At 43.7% G+C, this 13637-nt stretch overlaps 7 protein-coding genes across 7 annotated transcripts; 4 read left to right on the plus strand and 3 right to left on the minus strand. All coding sequences in view use genetic code 12, as the record gives it.

Annotated features, from left to right (window-relative positions):
* Nucleotides 1–147: 147 nt before the first annotated feature.
* Nucleotides 148–3111, plus strand: KAP120 (Kap120p; the record flags this gene model as incomplete). Its single annotated transcript, XM_029034209.2, has 1 exon — nt 148–3111. The coding sequence occupies one exon, from the start codon at nt 148–150 to the stop codon at nt 3109–3111; it is 2964 nt and encodes a 987-aa protein (XP_028889451.2).
* Nucleotides 3112–3248: 137 nt separating this feature from the next.
* On the plus strand, nt 3249–4049 carry COX11 (Cox11p; the record flags this gene model as incomplete). The annotated part of the gene is made up of 1 exon (XM_029034210.1): nt 3249–4049. The coding sequence occupies one exon, from the start codon at nt 3249–3251 to the stop codon at nt 4047–4049; it is 801 nt and encodes a 266-aa protein (XP_028889452.1).
* A 173-nt stretch (nt 4050–4222) lies between these two features.
* Nucleotides 4223–5380, plus strand: BET4 (Rab geranylgeranyltransferase BET4; the record flags this gene model as incomplete). The annotated part of the gene is made up of 2 exons (XM_029034211.2): nt 4223–4225; nt 4274–5380. 2 exons carry the CDS (start codon nt 4223–4225, stop codon nt 5378–5380), a joined length of 1110 nt encoding a protein of 369 aa, XP_028889453.2.
* A 210-nt stretch (nt 5381–5590) lies between these two features.
* On the plus strand, nt 5591–6355 carry CJI96_0002670 (glutathione S-transferase family protein; the record flags this gene model as incomplete). The annotated part of the gene is made up of 1 exon (XM_029034212.2): nt 5591–6355. One exon carries the CDS (start codon nt 5591–5593, stop codon nt 6353–6355), a length of 765 nt encoding a protein of 254 aa, XP_028889454.1.
* A 96-nt stretch (nt 6356–6451) lies between these two features.
* CJI96_0002671 (uncharacterized protein) lies at nt 6452–7702 on the minus strand (the record flags this gene model as incomplete). The annotated part of the gene is made up of 1 exon (XM_029034213.2): nt 6452–7702. The coding sequence occupies one exon, from the start codon at nt 7700–7702 to the stop codon at nt 6452–6454; it is 1251 nt and encodes a 416-aa protein (XP_028889455.1).
* A 353-nt stretch (nt 7703–8055) lies between these two features.
* KTR4 (putative mannosyltransferase) lies at nt 8056–9408 on the minus strand (the record flags this gene model as incomplete). Its single annotated transcript, XM_029034214.2, has 1 exon — nt 8056–9408. The coding sequence occupies one exon, from the start codon at nt 9406–9408 to the stop codon at nt 8056–8058; it is 1353 nt and encodes a 450-aa protein (XP_028889456.2).
* Nucleotides 9409–9644: 236 nt separating this feature from the next.
* On the minus strand, nt 9645–11954 carry CJI96_0002673 (OPT family small oligopeptide transporter; the record flags this gene model as incomplete). The annotated part of the gene is made up of 1 exon (XM_029034215.2): nt 9645–11954. One exon carries the CDS (start codon nt 11952–11954, stop codon nt 9645–9647), a length of 2310 nt encoding a protein of 769 aa, XP_028889457.1.
* Between the last annotated feature and the right edge of the window lie 1683 nt (nt 11955–13637).

Here is a 13637-nt window from a genome sequence, read left to right on the forward strand (position 1 = left end):
TGCCAGTGCTAGATTCCATTCATGATCATAAACCTGAAGGTTCCTGTATGGAAGTTATATAGGACATCACCTAGCCGCTTCTGCAAAAGACCTCAAGCATTTTTTATAGAAATCTAATTTTACAATTGCATCTCTGTTCTTATAAGAATGGCCGTGGAAACTGATGAGCTCTTGAAAGTGCTCTATATAGTTGACGGTGCAGAGCGCAGTTCACTTCAGCATGAAGCTGAGGCCCAACTCAAAAAGTGGGAATCTGAACCGGGATATCATTATGCTCTTCAAAACATATATTTAAACACAGAATTGCCCATGCATGTGAGGTGGCTAGCGGTCATCTGTTTTAAAAATGGAGTGGAAAAACACTGGAGACCATCACGCCTAAACGCTATAGGCAAGGAGGAGAAGACGAAAATCAAGGAGAGATTATTCAACCTCATCAGCGAGAATAACTCGCAATTGACCATCCAGAACGCCCATTCAATAGCAAGAATCGTCAGATTTGACTTTCCAAGCGAGTGGCCGACATTGTTTGACGACCTCAGTAAAACGTTGGAGGACTACGTCTTCGTTCAGGGCAACCTTGTGGCCACCAATAACCTTCTTGTGGTTCTCAACCAGATCATTAAAGCAGTTTCAATGGTCAGAATTGGAAGATCTAGGCACGCAATGCAAAGCAAGGCTCCTATAATTGTGCCCATCTTGATAAAGCTGTACTGCAAGTTTTTCCAAATGTGGACATCCTCGTTGGACCTCACGATCATGGAAGTCTGCTATCTTTGTTTGAAAAATCTACGTCGCATTATACCAGAAGGCTTCGAACAACCTCATACTAATCAGGATATCACCGATTTCCTCAAGCTTTCAGTGTCCCACTTGCAAGGCTTGGTTACAGAGCATGAGAAGTATTCTTCTGATTTATTGGAGCGTTACGTTAAGAGCTACAGTAAGCTCTATGTGAACCTCATCAACCTGAATCCTACTAGCTTCGTTCTCATCCCATGCTCACTGGAAATTATCACAACTTTCTTGTCATTACTTAAGAACAGGGCCGAAGATGTCTACAAAAGCAGCGAGGATAATGATTTTTGGGAAACCTTGGCTCTCAAAGGCTTTCTAATCTTGAAAAAGATGGTGGCTTATGTCTACAAACAGGGTGCCGTAACGCTCAAGCAAAGGAATGATAAAGAGGATGTTGGAAATGCTATCAACAAATTGAAAACCCAACTCTTCACACCTGAAGTGATATTCAGCTTATGTGATCTCATCATCAATTGGTACTTGAAACTCAAACCTTCAGATCTCGAAAGTTGGCTTCTCGAACCGGAGGAATGGGTAAATGAAGAGCTCAGCTCCAGTTGGGAATACCAAGTAAGACCCTGCGCTGAAAACTTCTACCAAGATCTCATAAAGTATTTCAAGGATGAACTCTGTGACTTTATCCTTAACAAAATATCAAATGGTCTAACCCAAAATGAATCGGTCTCTGACATTCTCACTAAAGACTCTATCTTGTGTACCTTCCAACTCTCAGCCGACTCCATTGCTAATAGGGTCAACTTTGACCAGCTTTTGACACAAGTCTTCATTCCAGAGGGCCTCAAGAATGATCTCGTCGAGAACAAGATAATCAAACGAAGAGTTTGCCTCATTATTTCAACATGGGTTCCTGTGAATTGTTCACGCGAGAGTAGAGTGAACATCTACAAATTACTCATCAATTTCTTACAGCCCGTTAATAAGTTTAACGATAAGGTCGTCAGACTCACTTCTATCCAAACTTTGAGAACTATCATCAATGACTGGGATTTTAATAAGCAAGACTTTCAGCCTTTCTTAAAGGAGTATGTATCGCTTTCTCTCAACATGTTGGAAGATATGTCATTCACAGAGTCCAAACTTTACATATTGGATACGTTGAGTGTCTTAATTGAAAGGTGCAACCCACTTATTGATGAAACAACCTTAATGGCAATCTTGCAAATCGTGCCATCATATTGGGAAATTTCAAAAAAGCAAGAAAAAGCCATTTTGCAATCTTCTTTGTTGCGAGTTCTAAAACAATTGGTTATCGCATTAAATCAAAACTCATCTCATACCCATTTCATAACATTGCCTTTGATTAAAGCTTGCTGTACACAATCGTCGGAACACTATTCGCTACTATCAGAGGATGGCTTTGATCTTTGGCTTGCGGTTGTGCAATACTACCCCATCGACATGACTCCAAACGAGTCACTCGTAGAGCTTTTCAGTTTATTACACCCTGCGCTTATGGATGCGACGGAGATTCTCCCGACTATCCTTTCTATCGCAAGAAGCTACACTTTACTCATCCCAAAGTTATTCGAAACCGATGCCGGTCTAGAAGCGTTTAGAGTTCTTTCAGGCTACTTGCCAAAAATGCGTGATGACGTCTTCGACATTTTCATCACAATGGCAGACATTTTATTATTGCAGGAGAGCGAAGATGATCAGCTCATCAACAATCTAATCAACAGTGGTTTATTAAACGCTATGGCCTCATATGTCCTTGATGAAAATCACAGTGTCGTACTCGCAAACAAGATATTGCTAGTTTTGTCGAGGCTTGCAACAAGCTCCGCGGAGGCATTCTTGAATGTGTTGCAACATCTACAAATTGATTCGGCCAAATTCATCGATGTCTGGATGAACTACTACAAAAACAATGGCAATCCTAGAAACAAGAAGGTCAATCTACTTGCGCTCATATCTTTGGCGGTATATTGCGTTTCGAAGAATCTTCATGGCGTACCACAAAGGTTTGGCGAGCTTGAAAGAAATTGTTTCTTATTTTTAGAGGAAGTCAATGAGGACGAGTCTGGAAACTGCCAGGCCTACGCGGGAGACTATATCTATAGCGATGTAGACAATTATGCCTACCTTGATCCGGATATTGCTCCCCATGGAGAGAAGTTGAGATACCTGAAGCTTTTGGAGGAAAAGGATCCAATCTTGAAAGTGAAGATGCAGCAGTACTTAAGAGATGCCCTCATTAAGTTACGCGGGGAACTTAATGAAAGCGATTTTGCTACCTTGATGTCACTTAATGATCAGTACACATCAGAGAAATTACAGCAATTATTGGCTTGAAAATAGGGTAAATAGCATTTAGAGCAAGACAGCATAGAGCGACCGGGGTACAAAACCTATGTGCACGAATCTTACGATTCGGCAAGAGTGCGCTGCCAGTAAAGCTGCACCTACTAGTTTTATTTGGATATCCAAGAATGTCGTTACGGCTATATCAACGAGGAATCTTTTCATTAAGATCATCATCTGTCTTATCACCCAGATTATTACCAGCAAGATCCACTCGTTTGGCGTTCAGATCGTACAGTGACGATCACAGGGGGTCCCCATCAGAAGAGAAAATTAGAAGAGCACGGGAGAACTATGAGAGATATCAAAAGCAAAACGAAGAAAAGATGAAGCTAAGAAACAGATCTGCTGCATACTACTCTGGGTCTGTGATTATGTTCTTTTTGGGTCTTTCATGTGTAGCTGTTCCATTTTATAGGTACCTTTGTAAGAGAACTGGATGGGACGGCACGCCAATCACAGACTCCAGAATGTTTACGCCAGACCGTTTGATACCGGTTGACACCAATAAGCGGATCAGAGTGTCTTTCACCTGTCAGGCATCAGGAATGTTGCCCTGGAAGTTCACGCCCTTGCAGAAAGAGGTTTACATCGTGCCAGGAGAAACAGCGCTTGTATTTTACAGGGCAAAGAACATGTCAAAGGAAGACATAGTTGGTATGGCCACGTATTCTGTCACTCCCGATAACGTGGCGGCATACTTCAACAAGATCCAGTGCTTCTGTTTTGAGGAACAAAGGCTTGCGGCAGGCGAAGAAGTCGACATGCCTGTGTTTTTCTTCATTGATCCAGATTTTGCCAAGGACCCTACGATGAAGAATATTGACGATGTCATCCTTAACTACTCCTTCTTTAAGGCGTCGTACAAGGATGGAGAGTTGGCGCCTATACCTATGCCAAAGGTTGAAGTGAAGGCATCTGTGGCTTAGACAGTATGTATCAGCACAAGAGACTTGTAAATAGCACGAAATCAGAGTACATGATATATATATGTATATGTACGAAATGAAGTAGGTGATTCTTACACAACCAGTCTGTATATGCATTTCGCAACGCATTAGTATGCTGTGCGCTCACACCTACCACTGATCAATATCAGACAATGGTATGAAAGAAGAGATTTCAATACATCTTTTTCGTTTACTAACATAAGCAACACGGAATCAAGCGTGAGAAATTGTCCGAGAATGCAAGGAAGACAAAACAAGAGAAAGACAAGCTCAAGATCAAGCATTACAGACGGCTCACCGCGAGATGCCTAGACAACAAGCACAAGAAGATATTCACCAAAGAGACATTGGCTGAAACCGAAACACTTCTAGACCTTAATCCTGAGTTTAATGCAATATGGAATTACCGGAGAGATATCTTGGTTCACCTATTTGGTAGTGGCGAGATCAAGAAGAAGGATGTGTTGGAGAAAGACCTAATGATGGTGATGCAGATGCTCAAGCGTTTTCCCAAGTGTTATTGGATATGGAATCATAGGTATTGGTGTCTAGCGCAGCTTCAGAATGATAACGAGGCAAACTGGAAGTTTGAGCTAGGCATTGTGCTGAAGCTACTAGAATTGGACAGCCGAAACTACCATGGGTGGCATTACAGGCGGTATGTGATTGAAAACATGGAGAATGTAGCTCGGGCACGAGCTGAAGGTGACAAGGGAAAACAGGTGCTTGCCGAGCTACAGATTGACTTGATGGATTTCCAGTACACCACAGAGAAAATCAACAAGAACCTCTCCAACTTCAGTGCTTGGCACAATAGAGCTAACCTCATACCCAAAATATTCGATGAGCTCGCAAAAATTCACGATTCAGAGGCATTGGAACGGTATTCCGAAATCCTCAAAATTTTTGAGTCACCTACAACACTCATCAAGCACGATCTTGATCTACTCAAGACAGGCATTTATATGGACGCGGAAGACAGCTCCATTTGGAAGTACATGCACTGGCTCGTAAGCGAGGACCTTTTTGTGAAGGACCTTGAACAAAGAGAAGAGTTCAAGCCAGTCATTTCTCAACTCTTAAAGGACGTGGAAGAGCTAAATGCGTTGGAAAAAGAAGATAGTGCCAACGATTCTGATAGTGCGTGGTGCCTTAAAACCATGGTCATGTTGAAGGCACTCTTATTGCGCGGCAACGAAGTTTCAGCGCTTGACGAAGTAAAAGCCCACTTGGAACGGCTAATCGAACTTGACCCGCTCAGAAAGGGCCACTACAAGGACCAGCTAGCTGGTGAGGCGCCCCTCTTCTAGCCTAGTTTGGGAGCATAAAATGCGAGTAGCAGTATGTTCAATCTTAGCATGCAGCCTGCTCATTCCTATTTCGGAAATTATCCAAGTGCGAAGCGCCCGTCAGCCTAACTAGGTAAGGCTTTTGTGGGGAAGCTTTGGCACATATAAGAATGGTGCTCTGACATGAACTGAATCTGACACCTAAACTTTTTTTTTTCTCCAGTTTATATAATGTCGTCTCATGATAAGTTTATTTTATATTGGCTTGACGAGTCTCGAGCACACAGGATCTTGTGGCTTCTCGAGCTACTCGAGCTCGACTACGACGTTGATGTCTACCTACGCCACCCAGAGACATGGAGAGGGCCCCCTGAATTGTTTCATGTGCACCCATTGGGTAAAGCGCCGATTCTTGAGATTAAGTTTGCTGATGGCAGACCAGACCTTCAATTGGCTGAGTCGGGCTTGATTATACAATATCTTTTGAAGCACTATGACCCTCATCGCAAGTTCCTGCCGAAAGGAGAGAGAGAACAGATCAAAATGGATTACTACCTTCATTACGCCGAGGGCACGCTTGAAGCCATATTGATGTCGATGTTAATCAACTCCACTGCCAAGCGTGTGGCTCCATTCGGCATGAGAACGCTTGCGAAAGTATACTCTAGGGGAGTCAACAACGGTTACTACATTCACGAATACCATCTTAATTTGCGTTACTTAGAGAATCAGCTCCGCAATGAAGGTACAGGTTACTTTGTTGGCGGCAAGTTGACCGGCGCAGATATAATTTTGAGTTTCCCCATCTATGAGAACTTGTTTGATAACGAGGCCGGTGTCAAGGAATGTGCGGACGAGACTGACCTCTTCAAGAAATACCCCAATCTAGCCGCCTGGTGTGACAAGATCAAAAATAACCCAGCCTACATGCGTATAACTGAGATGATGAGGAACAAGGTTGACGAGATGTATGCCATGAAGAAGAAGAGAAAGTGATAGATACATGATTGCTGATAATTAAGGTGTGTAACGGTTCAAATACTAAAGGTTCAAATACTAATATTCACCATAATCTCACTCAGTAGAAACAAGCTAGTCCAAAGACAAACCCAAAGCTTCTCTCTGGGACTTGGAATTTGGATCGAAAAATGGAACCTCTGCCAAAGAAGTCACTCTAGTACCATGTCTAGGTTCCAATCCTTCGTGGTCCCAAACAGCGTTATGCTGGGAGATTCTGTTATCCCAGATAGCAGAGGTCCCCTTTCCATTTTCGGAGGCCCAGTTGAACCTTACTTGGATGTCCAAGTTCTTCTCAAAGATAGAGAATAAGTATTCCAAAATAAGCTTGGACTCTGCTTCTTGCAATCCCACTATGCGGACAGTCATAGACCTGTTAACGAACAAAGACTTCCAACCAGTGGCAGGGTGAGTCCTCACAATTGGGTGCTCCCTCTCAATGTGCTTTGGTCCGTTCAAAGGATTCTCTCTGTCGATATAACGATGGGCTGAACGGTAAATTGCAGTCTTTCCATCCAAGAACTTTTGAAAGGCTGGTGACAACTTGTCATAAGCGGCGTAGCCAGACGCCCAGAGAGTATCACCACCAACAGCAGGAATAGTATCGTTGTGCAAATGAGTGATACCAGCTGGCTGAAACTCATGCACCAAGTCAGTGTGCCATTGTCCGTTGCCCTTGGTGTTGTCCTTGAAAGTCAAGGGGAGGCCAAAGAACTCCTTGGCGTAGTCTTGCCAGATAACTGTGATCCCTGCAAGGCTCTTACCATCCTTAGTGTCTGGGACTCTTGGAACCTGTGCGTGAACCTCTACTTGACCCCAGTAGTGGCCGAGCTCCAATTGCTTCTGTGGAGACAAATCTTGATTTTTGAAAAACACAACAACTCTTTCAGCAACCAAAAGAGCTAACTCGTCTTTCTGCTGGTCAGTGAGGTCTGACAATTGCAAGCCAATGATCTCGGTACCAATGTGCTTCGTCAAGTTTCTCACCTCCTTTGCAGCACCAAACAAAGCTTTCTTTTCAGGATCGGCGTTCTTAGCACGTTCAATGTAAGGGTATTCCTCGTTTCTGATAGCATGGGCTTCGTCAACAAACTTTGGAATGTCCTTCTCTTCCGGCACCTTTGGGTAACCTTTGGACAAGTCGATGTTATACTTCTCAAGTCTCTTGCGAGCAGGCTCAGGAAGCTTTTCAACCCACGAAGCTTGAGAACCAAATCTGGTTTTCTTGATAAAGTTTTTGGCGCCAACTGGCTTGAGGCTGGCCAATTTGAGAGCTGTTTCCTCGATCTCTGCTTGAGTGCTGGTAGTATCAACCGCTGGTGACATTGCAGTGTGATGATTGAAGATATACCGGGATCAATAGGCTTGAAGCCGCCATTTATATAGGCAAGCTGTCATAAAGTTGACTATATTATGTGAACCACACCTGGGTGCGAATTTTGCAACCACACTTATTAAGCCTCGTGCGCACTCTAAGTTACCTAGGTTTGCAAATTGTGGCATTAGGGATCCCCTCGTCAGAACATTTAGAGTATTAGTAATCATAAGCGGAATTGCAGGCGGTTATAACCGAGATAAGCGAGCTTTGCCCGATGCCAAAATCCCGTCGGACACAATTGGGTCCCGTCCGTTCTATGATGGGTTGTTTCGATATGCAAATTTAGAGGTAAAGATCCTTTTCAGTAAACAGATGATAAGTCACCTGCTTCGTAATCAATCCAAGTGGCCATACAATTTTGGTCGTAATCGCTATTGTGGTCCGAGAATTCGCCAACTGTGCACCCTCGTGTTGTAGGGGTGTTAGGGCAATGAACGTATGGCGTGTGATGATAGCCAATATCCCTGAACCAATGAATTTTACGCCGATCGGCAAAAAGAGCCAACCCTAGAGAATGCACAGGAGCATCCCCCCACCTTTCATAAAAAAACTTTCCGGTAGAGTCCAAATAATTAAACCAGTTAGTGTATGCTTCGCCGCGATAGAAATCCATGTCTGCAATTTCGAAGTTGGACCAGAAATGACATGTCGAGTAGCCATTGGCTACCCTAGCCTTCTTTGGATTTTGTTGATTTTCAGTGATCCATTGGAAGGCGCCATTTTCACTAACGTACTTGTAATTGTCGTCTTGATTGAGAAATGCTAGTGTTTCTGGAAATAGGGTCTCAATACTCTCATCAATGTCATATAAATTTATCGTGAAGCCATATATCTTTCCTGTACCCTCCAAGTACTTAAAAACATCATAATTGACGTCAGTGAAGAACTTCACGCTAGGCTCCAAGCGCCAGTAGTATTTATATTTCTGCAATTCAGGAAGATTATAGAATTTTCCCGAGTAGAATCGACACATATGATGATATGAAGCTTTCTTCGCGTAGGCAACATTTAATTTCTCGAGTCGGTCCATAGCTTCATTCTCACGAGCTTCATCCACAAAGTCTGGCTTCTTCCACACCTCAGCCGGAACTTGCACAAACGTCATTGGAGCATCGGTGTATTTTTTTATCCTTTCTTTGAAGCGTTCAGTGAATGGCTCGTCGTTCAAAAACATGTATGGGTACTTAAACTTACTGTTGAACTTTGATTCGAAAGACTTGATTGCAGATCCAATTTTGGCCGCTTCATTATTTCTCACCAACGATATGATTGTCGCGTTGGCATGTTGATATGAATCCAAATCGGTAGGAGGCCGGATTGACTCTATATCGAAGTCCTTAGGCTCTTTGATCTCCTGAGCCATCACCTCCTTGTACCTTGCATTGTTCTGCTTTAAGATGTCTTCGGGAGAGCCCTTTTTTCCCTTCAAATTGAGAAAAGTAAACTTAACATTGCCCTTTTCTAGAACATAAGGTACCTTCAGGGAAAAGTGCTTAGCAGCATCTAGCTGCTTGAGAAAGTCAGAGAGGTTCTCGCGTACATCTTCTCCAGAATGCACCACGATAAGACTAGTGATTGCGATCAACAAAACCAAAGGTAGGAGCACACGAACCACCAGCCTTGGAAGCTTGAATGAGACCAACGAGATAAGCATCGGTGGCTTTCAAATCTAGTATCTAGCGAGTTTCGATTGAAATGCTGAAGAACCTGACACTGCCCTGAACTGTCTACAGGAAATCAGTGGGCTTTGTTCGAGGCCGCAAGCTTGAGCGCGTAGCATGGTACTAGTGTTCAGGTTGCAAAAGGAAAAAGTGCGAATACGAGTATGGGTCCAACGGAAGCATTATTTATTAGATCATAATATCGACACGAACTAAAAATTTAGAAAAATCAAAAGTCATATTTGGTTTGTGGAGGGATTTTCTTCGAGAGGTGTGGACAACCCTTGGCGTCACAGCCCTTTTTGGCCACAGTGGTACCCCACCATTTGTAGTTCTTAGAACCTCCAGTGTATACCACACAGAAGTATATCAAAATAGCGGCAATGGCGACTCCCGAGTCGAGTGCGATGGAGCTGACCAAGTTGTACTTTCTCCACCATGAGGTGTATCTTCTGTGAATGAAGTAGTTGAAAATAGCCGCAGTGACAAACCAGGTGGAGAAGTTGTAACCGGTAACACCTGGAATCATGGCAGCACCACCAAAGAACAAGATAGGGTCAAATCTCCTCACCCAAGTATTAGGTCTGAACTTGCACCAGAAAAAGTGGGCAATTGGAACAAGAGCGCCAACGAGGAAGAACCACAACACCCAGCCGTATCTGCCGCCAGGGACAAAGATCTCACTGCCAAACAAGCCCCACATGGTGTGACTGTTAAAGGATGTCTTTTGCTTTCTGCAGACCATATTGTTTTTGGCGTTGTCTGTGCAAATATCGTTAATGTGGTGCAACAAGTATCCAGTGACGGATGGAGAAACGAGAGACGCCCAAATACCAGAACATGCAAGTAAGAACATGACATTCTTTGGAGGAATTCTCATGTAGTGAGCCATTTTAGCACCCTGGGCCATGTGCATGGCGTGCTGGATGATACTGAAACCGAAAGTGTAGAAGTAAAGCAAATTGTAAGCATTTCCCTTGTACCAATTAGCACTGACAATCTCAAAGAAAGAGGCCAAGGAAATGTTTGTGTTGGCTCTGGCTTCAAGAAGAGAAAGAGGAACGAACATAATAGTACCAATCAAGACAGAGACAAAGTATCCACCAGCGTCGATTGGGGAGTCGTCCCAACCCTCAGAGAAGGCAAAACCAAGACCTAGACTGATCACCAAAAAGACAAGATAAATCCACTTTGGGAACTCCTTGTACTGTCTAACAGCCTTGTTAAAAATATCGTCCTGTTTGCCTCTGTTTGCCCATGGGCCCCAAATCTCAGATGGGAACTTCAAAATGGTATGAGTGACAAGTGCAGCAAAGACAGCAATACCGAGAGCCAAACTCATCAAGAAGGCAACAGGCATGAACGCTTGTGAGTACTCATCAAATTTTGCTTTGTCAAGGTTCCAGTCGCTGTCGACAATTCTGGTAAAGTTGTACTGCTTACCGTTCTTGTCAAACACACTGTTACTCATGATAGGCATGTGAGCAGTCTCCCAATGGTTCTGATAGTAGAGACCTGGCATGACAATCCATATCCAAAAGACAAATGAGAAGAACATCGAGGCAACAGCGAAGAAAGGAGTAGTCAATGGGTTGTTGATCGAGGTGATTTGAGTCCAGTCCAAAGTGAATGGGAAAAGACCAAGACCCGTCTTGACACCAAACACTTGGGAGAGAGCAGCGCTGTCTGGTCTAATCCAACTGATCCAAGCACCAATGTTGGAGAAGAATGGGAAGATCAAGTCGGGGAACCAGTAGTAAACAAAGGAGCAAAGAAACACGATGATAAAGAAGATCCAACGAGGCATCTTCCATCCGTGAACAACTGGATTATCCCTGGAGTAAATGGACTTGAACAAAGCGATGTTAGAAAGCACACCGGGCCAAACCCGCTCAGCAGGAGTGGTGATGATATCTCTGCAGAGACCAACGAGAGACACGGAGTGAAGATAGCATGTAATGTTGAAAAGAATCTGACGAGGGATACCGATGTTTTTCTTGAAAAACTTTGTGTCCTCAATAACCAAGTTATTCACTAAACCAGCACTGATAACCACATTACAGAACACGAAAATACACGTGTGTTCTTTATAATTAAATGGGCCCGGATTTAAGCTGAAAGAAAGTCCAAAAGGTAGCGGAACTGTCCACTGAGGAATGATCATATACCACAATCTACCAATGGGCCAGGCAATGACCTGGATCACCACCACACCGATTCCGATAGTGGGGAAACGCATATTGAAGAAGGAGTCAACACCGGCAACAAATGCAGCAAGACAGATAGCCATCACCCACATTCTCAAGGTCAAACTGGGCAAATGAGCATCATCGTCCATTAAAATGGCCATAATATCACCCTGGTTAAACTTAAAGCCATCGTCAGTGGTCAAACGCTCTTTGGACTCAACAGCGGCCAAGGCGTGGTCCTTGATGCCATCCCCCTTCTCAGAGCCGTATTCTTGACTTGAGTGGTTAGACTGGCTCTCGGCAACTTCCTTGTTGCTAAGGCTCTCTTCGTCTTGAAACCGCTGAGACATTGTAGGAAGTGTGTTGAACAAATTTTTGAAATCAAATTGAGGATTTTCGTACGAATTTATATACGAAGGTGGAGGTGAGCCTCATGAAACTTGAAGGGACGCTAGGTCCGCTTTTCGGGTATTCTTTTAAAGCATTTGCCAATTGCATTTCCGTACGGGGGGCTGCAAGTAATTCACTATTTCACCGCTGCACTTTATGCATGGATTGTGAAGTTACCACCCTGTGTCTCTTCCCATTTTGCATAGTCTATGCAATAATTGACAACGCTTCCTGTCGTTAGTCATCATTTTGAAGAAGGAGTTGTTCACACAAAGCTACGAAAGTGCCAAAGTATCCGCCAGTGCTGCTAACGGGTGCAGCAGTGACATGTAGTTGCCGATGACAACTGCATGTAAGGCGTGCTAAGTGAGATGACGGGTTCTTTGTTCAATTTTCAGCCTGCGGCAACCATTTACTGATCTGATCAGATTACCTATTTTTTAAAGTTTCACAAAAGAAACAAAGAAAAAGGAGAAGTGACGAAGAATAAAAAAAAAAGTAACGATGCCACACTGAAGTATATACGGCACTGTCACCGTCAATGAGCACCAAGTTCTCTTTTACTTTTTCAAAAAAATCGTAAGGATAGCAAGGTACATTTTTGTCAATGGGATTAGAACAATAATTATCCCCGGGGGCCACCACTTGTCTCTCTGTATGCAACCCTGACAGATACTTTTTGGGTTCTTAAAACGGGTCAACAATTGGAGATGCAGGGAAAGCAACCAACTAGCAAATGGCGTTTCAGTATGCAAAGTTTAGCAAGCGGATTTGCATCAAGAGGTGACAAGCGGTGTTGCAAAGTCTCGGCTGTATTTCGATCATTTATAATTCCTCATGGAGTGTTGATTTCATCCAGGTATTCCATCCAATCTGTTGAAATTTTTCATTTCATAAGTCTCGTATTTCCTGCCATTTCTTACTTTGCCGCCACCAGGGCAATTCCGGGCGCTCCATCGTTGTGGACGTATGCAATGCACCCTGACAAAGTGTATGCCAGAGACATCGGATTCCACTGGTGGTTTTACCGAAGACGCTTTTTCGGCTACGCACGCCGCTCCTGTCAGACAGCGTCTCAAGCGTCTCGCCTCAGCTAAGCCTGCCGTCGATGCATGGAACAGTCTTCCAAAATATTTGATAGTTTCCCTGCTATTACTGACTGTATTAATTAATCGGCATTCTTTGAAAAATGCCGACATCAAGCTGTCACCTTGGACGCATTCTGGTGTCTGCCTTCTTGGCAAACGCCATACATCTACTGTGTGAAAAACTCGCATTCTGGTGGGATTCTGGCGCTTACCTGAAGAGGTAAGGTTGACTTTCTTGGCGATGCCATTGTGTAAAGAGCTGTCACTGTCAATGTCAATGTCAAATGATAGAGTGTGAAAAATTTGCTCTCATTGCATTGTCCAGGGCTCCAAGCTTGCTTCACTTTCTACATGAGCAAAGGCAGTTATAATGCCAGTCAGCTTACGTGGGAGGGCTCGGAATGCCGAAGGAAATCGCGCACTGCAAAGCACTATCTGATCGATCAATCCCGCATTTCCGTTATTTTGCTTTTTGTCCTCTTGTATGCTGTTTTGTACCCTGAGCTTCTTATTGGCTGCCGTTGAAGAAATAACCTCACGGGCATGATTCCGGAA

This window comes from Candidozyma auris, chromosome 3 (assembly GCF_003013715.1).
Source record: "Candidozyma auris chromosome 3, complete sequence".
Classification (NCBI taxonomy): Eukaryota; Fungi; Ascomycota; class Pichiomycetes; order Serinales; family Metschnikowiaceae; genus Candidozyma; species Candidozyma auris.